The sequence below is a fragment of the Cibotium barometz genome, chromosome 4 (genome assembly GCF_041138505.1).
Source record: "Cibotium barometz isolate CiBa-2024 chromosome 4, ASM4113850v1, whole genome shotgun sequence".
Classification (NCBI taxonomy): domain Eukaryota; kingdom Viridiplantae; phylum Streptophyta; class Polypodiopsida; order Cyatheales; family Cibotiaceae; genus Cibotium; species Cibotium barometz.
The window spans coordinates 40943818-40962116 of NC_141049.1; the positions used below are offsets into that span (position 1 = coordinate 40943818).

Below are 18299 nucleotides of genomic sequence, written 5' to 3' on the forward strand. Positions count from 1 at the left end.
GAAAGTGAAGATCGACCAAGTGAGTCCGAATCTGATAGAAACAAAAATCAAAAACTTGGTAAGAAGAAAACGAGATCTAAGCGCCAACGCTATCGAGCTAATGTACGCACTGCAATAAACAAGGAAAGATCCACTGCAGAATGGCTTAGTTATGTAGGAGCCATTGATGCTCATCGGAAGTTAGCGGATAATTTGGGACAATACCTCCAAAGTGTCATGTGGTGTATTCTGCAACCTCATGACGTTGCCCAATTAGAAATCGAAGAGAAGCCGAAACTAAGTCGTACTGCAAGAAGGCGGCAAAACCAAGAGTTGGCTCAGCAACAAAAGGAAGCGGAATTGAAAGAAAAAAGCCTGGCACAACAAGAACCAGTAGACTTACACCCCGCGCCCGAGCATTTCAAATCATTCACCACATGGGAACGTAAAGTGGTCTACAAAAAAGCCCAACGAACGTCTACCAATGGGAGTAGCGGTGTCTACGATGGCCCTGCGGTAGTTAAGGAGATAGACTTAGCAGATCCGGGTGAGGAGTCTAAACCAGTTTTTATTGCTCAAGACCTCACCAAGGCGGAAGAAGCTGCACTTACGAAGCTTCTTAAAGAATTCAAGGACATATTTGCTTGGACATATCATGATATGAAGGGTGTTCCACCCTCGGTGGTGCAACACATGATTCCAATGATTAGCACTGCTAAACCAGTCCAGCAACGTCCCTACCCAATGAATCCTAAGTACGCAAAGATTGTACAAGAGGAAATTGAAAAGCTTGTAAAATGTGGATTCATATACCCTATTGAGCACTCAGAATGGGTTTCTCCGATAGTCATTGTACCAAAAAAGAATGGGAAACTCAGAGTGTGCGTTGATCTCAAAAAGGTTAATTGCAGCCACCAGAAGGGATCATTACCCCTTGCCATATTCTGAACATGTGCTTGAAAGAGTGGCAGGCAAGGAGGCATATAGCTTTTTAGATGGGTACTCAGGTTACAATTAGATCACAATTGCAGTCTAGGACCAAGCTAAAAGAGCATTTATCACAGAGTTTGGAGTGTTTGCCTTTCGCGTCATGGCCTTTGGCTTGACCAATGCACCTGCAACATTCCAACGATTGATAAACATGGCCTTTAAGGAATATCTAAGGGACTTCTGTGAAGCTTTCTTAGATGATCTTTGTGTTCATTCCTCTTGGGATGAGCACTTGATGTGTTTACGAAAAATATTTGAAAGGTGTAGATTATATCGCATCTCATTGAATCCTTTCAAATGCCAATTCTGGGTTAAACACAGAGTTATCTTAGGGCATATAGTGTCCAAAAATAGGATTTCCACTGACGAGAGTAAAATCAAGGTCATTCTGGAATTGCCCCCACCCACCAACTATAAGGGAGTCCAACGCTTTATGGGCCACGTTGGTTATTATCGAAGATTTATTCTATTCTTCGCCGAGATAGCTCGACCATTGTATAAGCTTCTCATCGAGTTTATTTGGACCGAAGAATGTGACCGTGCCTATGAGCTATTAAAGAAGGCCTTAGCGAGTGCTCCAATCTTGCGAATGCCTAACTGGGATTTAATCTTCCATGTGCATATTGATGCATCAAACTTTGCTATTGGGTGTGTGTTAACTCAACCTGGGGAACACAAGCTAGACTACCCCATTAGCTTTGCCAGTCGCCAGTTGAATGATGCTGAGATGAACTACACCACTACGGAGCGAGAAGGGTTGGCAATGATATATGCAATAAGGAAATTTCGTTATTACCTCCTTGCCACCAAGTTTGTTTTCTATGTGGATCATCAAGCATTGTTGTATCTGGTAAACAAACCATGCTCCACAGGAAGAATCACACGATGGCTATTGATTCTTCTTGAGTTTGATTTCACTGTTGTTGTGAGACCTGGCAAGAAACATGTTATGGCTGATCATTTGTCTCGCATACCTAATGGTGAGGGTCCTACGGGGGTTGATGATGACTTACCGGACACTTCCCTGTTCATGGTGGAGACAATGCCTGAATGGAGTGAGAAGATTGTTAACTTTTTGGTTAATGGCTTTCCACCCAAGGAGCTTCGTAAAGATCTAGCTCGAAAGCTGATCAAAGAATGCGAACCCTATTGCCTGATAGCCGAGACTCTTTATAAAAGAGGAAAGGATGACGTTCTTAGGCGTTGTGCCCGAGAGGATGAGTACCTATACATTTTGCAAGAGGCACATATGGGTGTAGCCGGTGGTCACTTCTCAGGAGACTTAACTGCGCGAAAGATCTTACAATCGGGGTATTGGTGGCCCACTATGTTCCAAGATGCATCACTCTTTATGAAGGGTTGCGATGAATGCCAACGATACAAGAAACCCCAGCGGAAAGATCAGATGCCCCTACATCCGATCAAAGTAAACCAACCATTTGAAAAGTGGGGTTTAGACTTTGTAGGTCCAATTAGCCCAGCGGCCCGCAACACACAATCTCGCTATATTATTGTGGCCACTGACTATATGACCAAATGGGCTGAAGCGAAAGCAACACGTAAGGCAGATGCAAGGACAACAGCCAAGTTCCTCTTTGAAAATATACTCACATGCTTCGGTTGTCCTTTTGAACTTGTGAGCGACAATGGTACGCATTTTATAAATGAAGTGATTAAGGAGCTCACAACAAATTTCATGATATCCCATCATAAATCTACTCCTTACTATCCGCAAGCGAATGGCCCCAAGCCGAGAGTACCAACAAGACTTGACAAAGACAGTTGAAGCTCATCGCACAGATTGGGATCTAAAGCTTACGACAGCTTTATGGGCCTATCGTATTGCGTTTAATTGCACACCATTCAAAATGGTATATGGCCAAGAAGCAGTCATGCCGTGGGAATTTGTCATTCCTAGTCTTCGTGTTGCTACTCAAGAGGGTTGGGATGGTAATCCCTTAGTAGAGCGACTGTATATCCTTGAGCGACTAAACGAAGAAAGACAATTGGTTGTATACAATGCCCTTGTGGAGAAGGATAGAAGGAAAAAATGGTTTGATCGCCACCTGAAGGACAAGGACATCAATCTTGGGGATAAAGTCCTGATGTATGGAGTGCGAAACGAAAAGAAGAAGCTCAAATATGTTGGTAAGGGACCGTATAGAGTATGTGAAATTACCCCGCAAGGTACCATCAGAGTGGAGACTCTCGACGGAGTTGAAACCATTGGATTCCTTAATGGGAGTAAATTCAAAAGGTACTATGACTCCCTGAGCCAAGAGGAGTTACATGCAATCCATCAAAAGAAGGCAGCTAAAGAACAAGTTGAGCTTAAAAAGATACAAGCGAGAGTCGAAGCCAAAGAACGTCAACAGCGTGCTAGGCGACAACGAGAAGCCAACTTGGGAATTACGCAAGTATTTTTCGAGGAAGCAGAGGAGGATGCACTGGAATCTGACCCACCTCTAAGATACCCAATTGAGTTACAGAGTCCTTACGGGGAGGTGTTGTATAATGCATTATTGGATACAGGAGCTCAACACAATTTGTTATCATATGGCGTGTGGTGTCAACTTGGAAAACCACCTTTATCCAAGAGTGCTATCCAAGTTCAAGGAATTAACAAGAAGAAAACCCCTGTCTCAGGAATTCTGCACACTCCGGTTGCCTATGACAAGGGGACCATAATTCAAAGTTTTTTGGTTATGCCTGCGGGTACCATGGAAGGGACTGTAAACTTAGGGCGCAAATGGATGATGGCCACCAAGTGCAATATTGATTGGGCAACTAGACGAGTCACAACGCAAGAACCAACACTAGGTCTGACCGCTCAAAATCTCGCACCTAAGTCATCCACTCAAATGCTAGATAATGAAAAATCACAAAGTCCAGTGGCAAAACCATCTTTGATTGTTTGCCACCCCTCTAACGCTTCAACGCCAAGAGTGGAAACATGCAGGGTGGTCTCTAAAGCTCCGCTTACTATGCCAAAAAACACATACAAATGCGTCCCAAAAGCTTCGTTAATAGCTACATCCCCTGCTCAATCTCGTTCACCAAGAAGCCTCGTAAAAGGAAAGTAGCTACCCACCCGAGAAAGGGCAATGTAACATCGCGATGGATCCCTAAAAAATTATTAGTAGCCCAAGGGTACTATGAGGGGAATGACCAGATTTGGGTCCCTATGAATCCCTCTACATCACCTGTAAAACCTTGCAAACCAATTGTTGCCACCCCAATGACAATTCAAGACCGTGGTAAGGGAAAGGTAACAGAGTGCTCCGCACCACTTCTTCCAGAGTTAGTTTGGATTCCTAAACGATATCGATCATTACCACCTAGCTCAGGAAGGGGGGAGCCACATGAAGCTTCTAGCTCCTCATGCTAGCCAGGCACACACTCATATAGAAGTTTCTACATGCTCTATACCTACTCTTGTCAACACCCAACAAAAAAACGATGAGTCTACGTCTCCCCTTGTAATAGTATCGTCGGAAACCATTTCCTCCATTCGTCAATGGGAGCGTACACTACCATCTCTGCAATTGGATGTGGCCACAAGGGTCATAAAAAGCTATCTGCCCACATCACAACCTATGACCCGCTGGACAAATTTGGTCCAAGAGGCTGCAACATCATTGCAAATAATATGATCTACCCAAGGAAAGGGAGAGCATGTACTCACGCTCGACATTCTAATGCTTCCTCCTTATAACCTTCTCCCCTAACCATGTAATTGCCAAATTCAAGGGGATGTATATATATATAGCTTCATACATAAAAAAAACAAAGAAAAGAAAAACAAAAAATAGTAAAAAGAGCAAGAGCACAAAAAGAGGACAAATATCCGTATATAATCAAGAACTAGATTGACCGGTCATAAACCTACTGATGCTATATCTGTGTTTGCAGATATGGCAGATGCACGATCATCATACACTTCATCCACTCCCACCTTTGATGAGAGGTATCATCTGTACCTTTCTCAAATATTTCACATGTGCTATCCTGTAATTGAAACTGAATGGGATCATATAGATGTACTAGCCAGAGAGGAAAGTGTTGAGGAATTAGAATGGCTAATTCGCCTATTGACCATGACTGACCCCTACTCCGTAGAGGAAATATCTCCGATAGCCCAATGCTTTCCTTTTCCACAAGATGACTATCCTCGCATGGTTACATTCTTGATGAGTTTATGTGGATGGGAAAATGAAAAGGAAATATCTGACAATGATGAATGGATGGATGAAACTCATGGCACTACTGAGGTTGACTTTATTTATTTGGATGATGCAGATAGAGGCTTAGCCTTAGGGCTAGAGCCAGGACTCTACAACATCCTCTTACCGTATCCTCAGTAGTAGTGTGGTGACTGGTAGGTAGGTTAGTGTTTTCAAGTTTTTTCTAGTTTGGATTCCTTAAACGAGTCTTTAATTTTTCACACTGATGTGCCTCTTGAGGTATAGTGCTTGTTAGTTGATTGTACAGGTTAAAAAGTTTGAGGTGGGTTCGCTTTCAAGTCCTGAGACTGCCGCAACGTTCATCAAAATATATCTACATCAAATTGCAAGCTGTCTCGTCAAATCAAGGAGATCTCCAATTTCAGGTGTAATTCTTCCATGCCCACTCTCTTTAATTTTTTACTGTTCAATTAATTGCATGAACTATAATGCATGACCACATGAAAATTGTCAATGTACTACTTAGTTTTTGAAGTTGCTTGACGTGCTAGTGTGAATCATTAATGAGTTTAACCTTATTGGATATATTCTTGAGAATGCATGCAGTCTTTAGTTAACCTTGAAATACGATTGTCTTAGGTCTAGGGTCAAACCATCTTAATGTTTGACACCTGGCCATGTATGTGTTGACCTCTAGGACATAGCTTTTACCCCTTTGTCGAAAGGATGCAAGACAAATTATAGTTCAGGAGCGAAGATCAAAAGAAATTATTAAAAAAAAAGAGCCTACAATAAATGGCAATATAAGTCTATGATGTGCTTTAATGTTGGCCTATCGCCTTATTGATACTTGGTAGGCGATTCTACTCCACACCGATGCCTTGGTTGATAGGGGGTAGCCTTGCCTAAAGTGAGCTAATAGATTCCTGGATAATGCCTTGTGTTAAACATGGTACCAGGATCGATGTTAGTTTTGCCTTAGGAAGGTCGCCATTGTGTATAAAAATTGTCACGTGTGTAAAGAAATAAAGGCAAAAGGCTCCTGTAACCATGATGTTTCTTGTGTCCCTAGGCTCGTGGTATTAACTTGTTCTTAGAGTAGACATAGTGTGGTCATCTGTTTATTTATTAAGCTTGGTTATTTTCCTTGACTTAAGCTAGTTATAAACCTTGATTAACCTTTGACACCTTGCTAACTCTTGATTTACTTTCAATAATTTTAAACTCCTGTTAATTTGCTACACTAGCTCATTCATGTGACCCTTAAACTAAGTTCTCATAGCAACATCCATTGTGGTCTAACATGCTTGAGTTTATACACTTTATATCTTTTGAATTCCAGCATACTTTCACTCTACTTCCCTGTTTTGCAGACGGTCCACCACAACAATCCTATCGAGCTTACCATACCATAGCTTCCGAGGACGAAATCTACATCAGGAAGGGGGGCATGTTAACCCATGACAGACATTGAGACGTACTATGTTTTCCGAGGACGGAATCTACATCAGGAAGGGGGGCATGTTAACCCATGACAGACATTGAGACGTACTATGTTTTACGTCATTAATTTAAATATTCTGAGTCATGGGCCGGGCTTGTCGCCACCATATGTTAAGGATAAAAGGATTGGGTGATCGCCGATGAGAGGCGCACCTTGAATATCAGCAGGGTAAGGGTTAGGATCGGTCGGCCATGTATGGGCGCCCATGTGTGAACGGCCAAGTCACCTATAAGAGTCAAATGTAACCCTAAAACCCTCATTCTCATGTGTTGTGAATACAAGAGTGCTCTTGCCTTATCTCCTTGGTTTCCTTCTCCTGCGTGAGAGAGAGAGAGAGAGAGAGTGAGAGAGCGATCGAGCACTGTGTAGCGGCATGGCGGCGGAGAGGCGGTAGAGCGACGACGGCGGCTCCTTCTTCACCGCGACGTGGGAATCCTTCAAGGCGGCGGTTGAGTGGTGAGTGACACACCTTTTGCATTCTGTTTGAGCTTGCTTCCCTGGTTGTATGCTTGCAGCCATTCGTGGCTCGCATACGGTGTTCGGTAAGTCCCCAGCTCTACGACCTGTGCGGCAAAAGCGCACAGAGGGCAATTCCCTGCATCTCCCCTTTCTTCATCATGTCTTTAATTAGGCAGCTCAATCCATCTACAACAATGGCATAGAGTAGCGGGGCCAGAGGACAGCCTTGCCTAATGGACTTGGTTAGAGGGAGGGCCCCATTAACATTAACCCTTGCTATGGCATTACCAAAAAGGGTCCCCACCATCTGGATAAAGTGCTTGCCTGCCCCCATGTGTGTGAGAGACTCCAAAACATAGTGCCAACTTAGTCTATCATAAGCTTTGTCAAAATCTATTTTGAAAAATATATTCCTCAACAAATTCCATGCCCTCCTAGAGAGTAATAATAACATCCAGGATGTATTGACCCTTCTGTTCCCATCTAATCCAGCTTTTCATGTGGCAGGAGAGCCTCATAGCAAAGGATTTTGCATAGATTTTATAAGCACTTGTGAGCATAGTGATGGGTCCCCACCATCTGGATAAAGTGCTTGCCTGCCCCCATGTGTGTGAGAGACTCCAAAACATAGTGCCAACTTAGTATCATAGGCTTGTCAAATTCTATTTTCCTGATTTGTTTCCTCAACAAATTCCATGCCCTCCTAGAGAGTAATAATAGCATCCAGGATGTATCGACCCTTTTGTTCCTGTTTAATCCAGCTTTTCATGTGGCATTACCAAAAAGGGTCCCCACCATCTGGATAAAGTGCTTGCTTGCCCCCATGTGTGTGAGAGACTCCAAAACATAGTGCCAACTTAGTCTATCATAGGCTTTGTCAAAATCAATTTTGAAAAAGATATAATCCTGATTGGTTTCCTCAACAAATTCCATGCCCTCCTAGAGAGTAATAATAGCATCCAGGATGTATCGACCCTTCTGTTCCTGTCTAATCCAGCTTTTCATGTGGCAGGAGAGCCTCATAGCAAAGGCTTTTGCATAGATTTTATAAGCACTTGTGGGCATAGTGATGGGTCTCCAGTTGCTCGGGTTACCTTTCTCTCCCTTCTTGTGAATAAGTTTGATCCATCCTTCATTGATTGAGAGGGGGAGAGCTCCATATGACAGAGCTTCTTGCCAAACATCTAGTAGGGGGCCCACCAAGGTCTCTTTGAAGGTTTTGAAGAATTCTGAGGGCAAGCCATCCACCCCTGGGCTTTTCTTCCCCTTAAGGTTGTCTATTGCCCTATTGATTTCTTCCTTTGACAGTTTGTATTCCATAGTTTTTGAGATGCCTTCCATTGTTATCTTTGAGGAAGGGAAGTTTATCCTTGCTTTGTTTTACCTTCAGCATTTTGAGCATTTCAGGGCTGGGGAGATCACTTTTTCTTGCCCACCAGTCTCTAAAGAAGAGATTGGCATGCTGTAGGGAGATCTCTTCCTCCTTTCTGATCTGAGCTCGAGTTCTACACACCTCCTCCTGCACACTGAGGGGTATTTCTTATTGGCCAATTCCTCCATGTTGTTTAGCTTTAGGCAAAGCTGATCTTTCCTTGACTTCCTAATTCTAGTCATTTCCTTCCTGATGCAAATCAAAAGGGATTGGGTAGGTTTGGTGGTAAGGCTCCAGGCCTTGGCTGGGGTGAGGAGACCCCTTCCAAAGAAGTCTTCCCATATTTTTTTTAACCTCTTCCTGGACTATGAGTAGTTTGAACAAAGGAGAGTCAGTGTGAAACCATTGATTGAGGAACTTTTTGTCATAGTTGTCCAGTTGTAAGGTAATGGGGTAGTGATCAGATAGGCATGTGGAAAAGTCAGTTCTACATTCAGTCCTCACAAATGTGTTACATAGACTTTTGCTAACATAACCCCTATCCAGTTTGGCCTTTCTGGCTAGTTCCCCCACAACATAGTTATGCCAGGTGAAGTCACATGAGTTCCCACAGTCACATAGTTCAAAGAAATCTGAGGTACTCAGGATTGTAGCTCAACACCTTTGAGAATCTGTCCAGCACCTCTAAACCTGTCCTCTCTAGTCTTAACCTTATTAAAGTCCGCCATTAGGATGATAGGATATGGAACTAGTCTTAGGGTCCTCCAAGTTCTGACCCTATTAGACTGTGGGCCTATAGCATAAATGTCTATGAAGGAGAAGGTAGTCATCTCAAAGGCTTCCCACTGGTCATACACATCTAGTTGAACATCCTTTAGGTCTTCTTGGTGGTCCTTGTGCATTCCTATTGCCACTCCAGAACCTTGAGAGTGGGCAGTGTATATCCAGATGTAGTCTTTGGAAATGGCTTGTAGCCTTTTTTCCAGCTCCAAACCACTAACTTTTTAGTGAGGGCTATAAAATCAAGCTTGCCTTGTTTTTTGAGCCATTGTCTAACCATCTCAGCCTTGGAAGGGTGTGTTAACCCCTTGACATTCAAGGATGAGCACTTCATTTACTTTTTTCTTTGGGAGTTGGGCTTCTTAGTTCCCCCTTTAGTTGTTGATTGAGGAGTAATGGAGCCCACCAGTGCGTGGACCCTTTTCAGCCCTTTCACTACCTCCATTTGATTGGGAGTTCCGTTTTCTATGTCTAGCTAGGTTAGGTTAACCCTGTTTATATCCTCATTCTGGTTCATCTCCTCTAATGGTTGGTAGTAGGGATTGAGAAGGTCATGGTCCATCTGATTGACTTCTGAATTGATCATGTTCCTATCTAGAGGGGTGGAATGAATGAACTCTTGGGAATCCTCACTATCTTTTGGATCAGAGGGGTTATCTGGTAGAGCATATGTGTTAGCATATGCACTTTGCTAGCCTAGTCTGTGTTGTCGTACTGTTTTCCTCCTGGTAGGAAGAATAAACCCATCTCCTTTCTCTTTTACAAGGCCAGGGGCATTAGGAGGGGGACCTTGTTGGACATTGCCACCGGAGTGTTGGCTTCTGCTGTCAGGGGGTTGCGGGGAAGGGGGACTAGGAGCTCCTAGATTTGGGTTCTTGATAGGGCAGTTCCTAATAACATGACCCTGCCCCAGCACAATGGAAGTAAGCATTGGGAAGGTGCTTGTAGAGGACCTTCTGATGAAGGGTGTATTCCCCACAATTAATTTCAATTTCTTCAATTAGAGGTTTGTGTAGGTCAACTTCAACAAGAATTTGGGGATGCCACGCTGGATAATAGTTGTTCTTAGGCCCAAGGCCGAGGGTTTTGCCTATAGGGGATACAATCTTTTTAATCCATGGGTAAAGGTAAAAGGGGAGACTGGGCAATTCCACCCACACCGAGCAGGCAGAAGGCTTAGGGCCATTAGGGTTAAATTCTTTGGACCATCTAAAAAAGCAGAAGGAGAGGTCCCTGTACATCCACTGGCCAAATCCCATGACCTTGAGAGTCCTTGAAGAGGAAAATGTAATACTCGTTGGGGAGGGCTTGGATGACCTCAACATCAATCCCAATTCTAACCCAGTTATCCCTTACCCAGCTCCTTAAAAATTCAACAGGGGGACGGGGGCCAAACAGGAGACCTACTAGGCACCTGGCTGAGTAATCCATTTCCAATGCAAGCACCGTGTCTGGGGGCAAGCAGACGTGAGGGGTATTGGAAGGAGGATTACCTGATACTGGAGTAGAGGGAGCCTTGGGGGGCACATGATTGGATAGCTCTTCTTTCTCTTTAATTTGTTTCTGGAGCAGGAGAAGGTTCAGTTCCTCTATTCTTGCTCTCGAGTCCTCCAACTGCTTCTTTGTGTTCATGAAATCTTCAAGCATCCTGTCTTTCCTCATTAGTGCCTTTTTGTTATGATCGGATGCTAGGGGACAAGGGGGAAATTGTTGGTAAGTCGGAAGGAGTGAAGCTCTGGGACCGTGGGGGCTCTGCACCGCACTAGCACTTGGGCTGGCCCCCTGTGCCCTCAATAGGGTCGGGGCACCCCTCCAGTTGGTGCCCATGCACCCAAGGGAGTGGCGGGGGTGTTGCTTGCCTGATCAAACAGGCGAAAAGCCTAAACATAGATAAAGGAAAGAGGATGGGAAAGAACTGCTAAACCTAGTCGCCGTAGCTTATCCAAAACTGCTGCCATTTTTGCTCTAGGCGACCTTGCTGTCTTTTTTTTGTGTGTGTGTGTGTGTGTGTGAGAACACCTTTCACATACCTCATTATTACAAACTGACTATAAATATCGAATTAAATTCATAAAGTCATAAATGCCTTTGCAAGTTTGCTCCGTTCTCTCTCTAACCTTTTCACGATAAATTACATGAATGCTTAAAGATTGACATATTTTCACTCGTCTTTTTTTTTTTTCTTTCCCGTTGCTAGATCTTCACGGTATGGAATCCGGAGACACGTCAGGTTGTTTCTCGTGGCTAATTATCGAAGCTAGTAGCTCACTTGGAATACAGCTAATTTATGCTAATCACCTGCAGTAAATCGAGCTGCTCAAACCGATGAAATGGAGGTGCTGAAGTCAATCTATGGAGAAGATTGCATACCTCACGATGATAACTCATGCGAGGTTGGTGGGTTAAGCTCATAATTAGGAGAAAACGAGATTAAGCACAGATTATGGGGGTTACGTTCTTTATCCGAAAAAAAAAAAGAAGGTCACAATTTCTAATTTGCAGATTTTGATGATGATAAACCTATGCTTCTGAATTGCAGCTTTTTGTTCATCCCATAGAGGAAGATGGGCTGCTGCCTCCTTTAAGGCTATGTGCATACTTTCCTGATTCTTACCCTTCAACTTCGGAGCCTATATTGGAGATGGAAGCCCCTTGGCTTCACCAAGAGCTGAGACAGAAGCTCAGTGTAGAATTACACAGGATATTTCACGTAAACGCCGGCAATGTCATTGTTTTCACATGGGTTGAGTGGCTCAAGGTTCTCTCTCTCTCTCTCTCTCTCATACTTAAATTGGTTGCCATACAATATCCTATGATCATGAATATTTTTTGTGTTGTGATTCGCATGACTCACATCCATAATTGGATTTTTTAAAAAGGGATTTTGTTTCACATACTTGCTTGCACACACAAGACGCACCATCAAGGGTTACACCAGCCATGGATGGAGCAGCGGCAAGTTATACCACCTACTTTATGATATTGTGACTCCAATAGTAAATGATACCCAAATAACAAGAGGGGAAGAAAGTTGCACTTCTCCTCCGGCTGGCCGCTCTATGAGGAGAAGGCTATCTCATACAAGGCGTGGGGGGGGGAATAACCACATAGGTTTTCTTTAGTGCCAAGTGGGCTCACCACCTCTATCTGTGAGAAAAGTGCCAAATCGCTTGAGCCTCAAGAAGGCTTTCCGGGAATCCCAAAGACAATGTCTCGAAGACTCCTGAGAGTGGCTACACCTCGGGCAAGCTGCTGGTCTACCACCAATTGCCAACCACGTGCCAACTGCCGAACTCATGTGTGCCAACAACCACAAGAAAAGGATGGTCTTCAGAGGTCGAAAACTAACCCAGCACGTCTTCCAAAAATCTGAGAGAAAACGCGGTGAGAGGCTTGAGACTCCCAATGTCCTGCTGTTGTCGGGGTGCCCTCGACCTCGGATATTTGGATCCTACAGCCTAACCGTGTGGTGTATGCGAAGAACGGGGTACCCAGAATCTCCTCCGTGTCTGTAGGATCACGCCAAGTCCACTCCCTCGGGTCCCACTGGAGGCACGTGAGAGAAAAACTCTCCCAGATCCATAAACACCAGAGTCTCCCTTGTGCCACTCATGTGCATGAAATCCGATCACCCTCACTCTCTGCAAGGTGCATCCACTGAAGTCATCCAGGGGGGCCTTTGATCTCTCTAATCTACCATGGGGTCCAATCGAAAAAGTGAGCAAGGCGCAGCTCTCATCCGCACCATGGATTGCCAAGAGACCTAGTAAACACTCCCAGCCACTGCAGGGGGGTCGGGTCAGGGATAGGGGTGAGCTACTCCTGAGGAATAGCAGAGTCGATGTCGAAGCTGAGTCTGTCTCTGCCCCTGAGCCTTTGGGGGAAGCCGTATGAATGCAAGCCAATCTCCAAGGAACTAGCAGGTCTTGTGCTCAACGCTCCCCAGGATACATGAGGCCGGGCCTAGCATGTGGCCACTAGGTAAACGGAATCAGGTTCTAGATCAAGGGCTGCCGAAGATGCTCCTCAGAGGCTACCGGAATTGACTACTAGAGGGCTGGCCTAAGGTGATCCCAGGCTCGTAGTGGGCTGGCGGTAAATCTGTCCTAAAGCCGCGGGTCCGCAACTTTGTGAAGATAAATCTGGTGCTCTACGGCCAAGGACCCCCTAGTCTCGGAGTACGGGCTGAAATCTTGGCCAAGAGGAAGTCCTTGCAAGGCTCACTGCGTGGGAGAAGTCCCCTAACAATCAACTTGCCAAATAGGGCACGACTCTGAATGATCACTCTCCAGGCCACCTTGGCCTGGGTAGGCCCCCCATCGCTAGCGGCCCACAAAAAATTGTGGATCAACCCGCTGTACCTAACCAATGCAATAAATATGAATCGAGGCAAGGATGACCTTGCTAGAGTAGTAGATTGCGAACCTGACTACACCATGGTTGTTATTCAAGCAACTTGCCAGGTTTGACACCCTCTTTTACTCCAGAGGCCTATGTAGGGGAGCGGAAACAAAAGACTTAGGAGATAGTTGACTCCTGGCTTCAGAAATGGGGTATGCACTTTGAGTTCCATCTTTTCCATGAGGACAAAAAGATACATATGGTATAGGGATTCTTGACAAGAAAAGCCCCGACCTGGTGGAAAGAGTTGTGAATGAAGCCCACGATGGGGGTAGTTTTTGACCAGGTTTTCTAGGAAGAGTTCGTGCAGGCCGAGACATTGTCTCCAAGTTTAAAAACTTGGAAATGAAGAATATGCCTTTTGACACATATTTGCAAAAGTTTCAAGAATTGCAAGCTCGGGCAACTCACATGAATCCTATCACTATTTTGGGATTCTTTGTGGGCGAAGGAGATGTGGTGGAATGGACCACGAGGGTTTTCGGCCAGCAATGATGGAGAGGATCTGGTGTTGGCTGCAGCAAATATGATTTATGGGTCCAAGGACCTGGCCGGCAGCAGGTCGGGCAGTCCATCCAGCTTCCAAGGCCTATTTAAGGTATTTGCATAGTTCATGTTCATCCATTTAGTCCTTCTTGGATTGAGTCATAGATTAGGGTCATAGACTAGAGTTTGGTTAGGTGTTTACCACCTTTTTGAAGGCAGCCTAGGGCTAGCCAAGATGTACCCTTTTTATACCATATGAATATACTGAAACTCAGCTCTCTCTCTTTCTCTTCTCTCCTTCTCTCTTGCTTGCGTTTTGCATCAGGTTGTTCCAAGATGCTCTTTAGGGCTGAAGAAGACTCCCAGAGCTTCTGCATGTGACGTTGGTATCAAACAATCAGGCTCAGCAAGGCTAAACACTGATTCAATCCGAGATGAAAGTGCGCAGGTCCAAGGTACATGAAAGTGCTCGGGTACGAGGCCAAGGAAAGGAACACAAGACATGGAAGAACTTCCGAGGAGGTTGGTTGGTGGTGTTCCACAACACCCAAGGGGAATGGGAATCCTGTGAGTTGGGTGCCACTTGGGGCACACCAGGAAAGGCTTTCAAGCAACGGTTCCAAGGGAGAATGATCCTCCAAGGGGTGGAGTGAAAGTGCGAGATTCAATACTCAAGAAAAGAAGACCAAAGAAAGTGTTCAGGGATAGAGCATGAAGAGAAAGGAGACAAGATGGAATAGATGGAGATTGGGCAGGGTTTCGGTGAAAAGGTTGCCAGGAAGGGAAGGATGACAGGTTTGGGACTTTGTGAATAGACAATGGGATGATGACAATCATCCAAGAACAGAAAGTTGGAATCTCGTCATCAAATTTAGCAAAGGGGAATGTCATGTGCATGCACATGTACATGCTGATCCTAGGGGTTGAACCTTGAAGGGCAACACATAAACAATAGATTAGAACCAGCTTTGGAGCTTTATGGGCAAAGGAGATGTGGTGGAATGGACCAAGAGGGCTGTTGGCCAGCAATGATGGAGAGGATCTGGTGTCGGAACTGCAGCAAATGTGATTTACGGGTTGGGTCCAAGGACCTAACCGATAGTAGGTTGGCTAGTCCACCCAAGCTTCAAAGCCCTATTTAAGGCATTTGCATAGTTCATGTTCATCCATTTAGTCCTTCTTGGATTGAGTCATAGATTAGGGTAATAGACTAGAGTTTGATTACGTGTTTTACCACCTTTTTGAAGGCAGCCTAGGGCTAGCCAAGATGTACCCTTTTTGTACCATATGAATGTACTGAAACTCAGCTATCTCTCTCTTCTCTCCTTCTCTCTTGCTTGCGTTTTGCATCAGGTTGTTCCAGGATGGTGTTTAGGGCTGAAAGAAGACTCCCAGAGCTTCCGCATGTGACATTGCCTGATGGATATCAGCTCCAGATCAGAAATAATCGCAATAAAACATTGGATGATGCTATTCGATATGCAAAGATTTTTTTATGAGACCGTGGTGAAAAGTAGTCGAAGCAACCCCAACAACCCTCACTAACAGACCAAGGAGGATCCTAGGCTCTAGCATAAACAGAAGTTTAAGCATGGGAAGACTTCTCCTGCAGAGACCCAAAGTCAGTCATAGACTACGAGTGACCCCAATTCAAAGAAATCAAAGAAAGCGGAGCAGACTCTTCAGTTCATCAAGGAGTCACTTGTGGTCAGCAAGGGCACATGAAGACGAATTGCCCGCAAATGAAGGGCAAGCCAAAGTCACGATCACCGGGCGTCCACGCTTGGTGCTTGCCCATTAGGGCATCCCCACTTGGGCACCGGCCCGTCAATCCATCCATAGCCCAGCTCGCCAATCAGCCTGCCTAGCTCCAAGCTACCCCAAGCCTCGAAGCGAGTCTTGTGTGCGTGCTGCACATGGTAGATACACTCTGTGCACATGACAGGTTGTAGCTTTAATATGAAAGTTTTCAGTCCTATGGACCTGATACGGATGTATGGGTCAGTCGTTTTGGGGAAAACTGTGCACATTCTTTTTGACCTTGAAGTACTCACAACTTTATGAATGCCAAGCTTGTGCAGAAGTTGGGAGTGGAGACACATCCAAGTGATCACCAATATCACAGTTTTGGGATCAGCGAGTGTCTTAGTTGTCTATAACTATATAGAGCTACTTAGAGCCGCTAGAGTAGATGCTATTATAGGTAAAGAGTGGTTTCATACCCATGGTGTACAGATAGATGTGATTTTCCTCAAGAAAAGTGTCCAGTTTTTTCTACTGGGTGATTTTGATGTCCCATCCTCTACACTTGTAAACTCAGTTGAGCTTCGTAATATAGTAAAGCATTCTAATTATGAAGTGTTCCAATGTGTTCTAGATTCCATGACATCTGATGCTAATTGTGAGTTTAATTCAGTTAGTCTTGATGTATGGGAGACGTAGGCTTTAGAGAACATCAGGGTAGAGTTTGCGGATGTTTTCCCAGCTAAGTTACCTCATGGTCTTCTGCCCAATCAGTCGGTTGATCCTAAGATTGATTTAATTCCAGGGTCTCAGCCTGTGAGCATTGCGCTGTACATGATGAGCCAGCTGCAAGAGGATGAGATTGCCCGACAGTTGTCAGAATATCTTAGAATGGGATAGATTCAATCTCCTTGGAAGGCACGAGTACTTCTGAACCACAAGAAGGACAGAAGTTGGAGAATGTGTGTCAACTATAAAAAGTTGAATAAAGTTACGATCAAGAATAGATATCCCCTTCCCAAAGCAGATGATCTGATTGATAGGTTCCAGGGGAGCTTCCTATTTTTCGAAGATTGACCTTTGTACTGGTTATCACCAAATATACAGATAGCTGAGGAAGACGTCTTTAAGACGAGATTCTGCACGTGGTATGGCCATTACGAGTTTCTCGTGTTACCTTTTGGGCTCACGAATGCTCCCGTTACTTTCCGGTAGATGATGAATGAGATTATTTAGAAAAATTTGTTGTTGTGTTTCTAGATGATATCTTGATATTAATACAGTCGTACTCTGTATACAAAGCTTGAGTTCTTCAAAAGAGAGCTCATATATCTAGGACATTGGATTTCTCGAGATGGGATGAGCATAGACCTTGAGCAGATACATAAGGTTTTGGATTGGCGAGTTCCTCAGACTGTTCACCGTCTTTCTTAAGAAGTCGGTAAGAGATTATTCATAGTTAACTGCACCGTTCATAGTTAGGGGTAGAGGATGTAAGTCCAATAGCCTGATCTCTTGGGACGAGAAGCTTGATGCCGCTTTTCAAGCTCTCAAGCTTAAGGTAAGGAAAGCACCTGTATTGGCCTTGCCAAATCTTAGCAGAGCCTTTGTGGTTGAGACAGATGCTCATGATTTCGCGGTAGGCGCGTCATTGTTCCGAGATGGCCGAGACTTGTGGCATTTGAAATTTGATGATACCTAGGTCAGATGGCACACTTAGTAGAAGGACTTGTATGCCGTTATACATGCACTGAAAACTTGGCAACATTATCTTTATGGAACCAAGTTTGTTGTGTTGACTGACCATGAGTCAATTAAGTACATATGTGATAAACTTGAGTTGAGGGGGAGGAAGGCATGGTGGGATGAGCTGATGCAAGATTTTGATATGGAGATAAATTACCAGAAGAGTAGCCTGAAAAGAGTGGCGGATGCCTTGAGTAGAATTGGGGAGGTGAACTCTTTGAGTTTCACTGAGATTAGGGTTGACCACTAATCTATGGATTAGGAAACTAATCTTGCGGGGTTAAGGGGGCCTTGGGATTAGGGATTAATAGGCTGATACTTGGCTAGGGTTCTTGGATTGATAAAACAAGCTTAATGGCCTTTTATAGCGAGTTAGCTATTTATGGTGTAGTTATCACTATATAAGTGAGAGCTTGGGTTATTATTAGACATAGTTGTGTGGATGCACCACTAACTGGCTTAGACCAGGAGAGCAGACATGCTCATGCCATGCCAATGGTGAGTACGTAGGTTGGTGTGTCAAAGGCCTATGGGCAGGCTTTGGTGGTATGGGATGCCGGACTTAAACACGGACCTATGGGATTGTGTCACCAATTGGCCGACCATTTGGTCCATCTCGAGATTTGTCTCTCGTTCACTTGAGGCCAGACCGGTG

The 18299-nt window shown here is 44.5% G+C and overlaps 1 protein-coding gene across 1 annotated transcript in view; it reads left to right on the plus strand.

The window, feature by feature from the left end:
* The first annotated feature begins 11367 nt into the window (after positions 1–11367).
* LOC147639261 (uncharacterized) overlaps positions 11368–18299 on the plus strand; it is a 53841-nt gene continuing 46909 nt past the window's right edge. Inside the window, exons 1-3 of the mRNA XM_086789044.1 lie at positions 11368–11498; positions 11573–11661; positions 11808–12026. Coding sequence (XP_086645170.1) covers positions 11477–11498; positions 11573–11661; positions 11808–12026 — 330 coding nt within the window. The 5' untranslated portion in view covers positions 11368–11476. The remainder of the gene's footprint in view (positions 11499–11572; positions 11662–11807; positions 12027–18299) is intronic.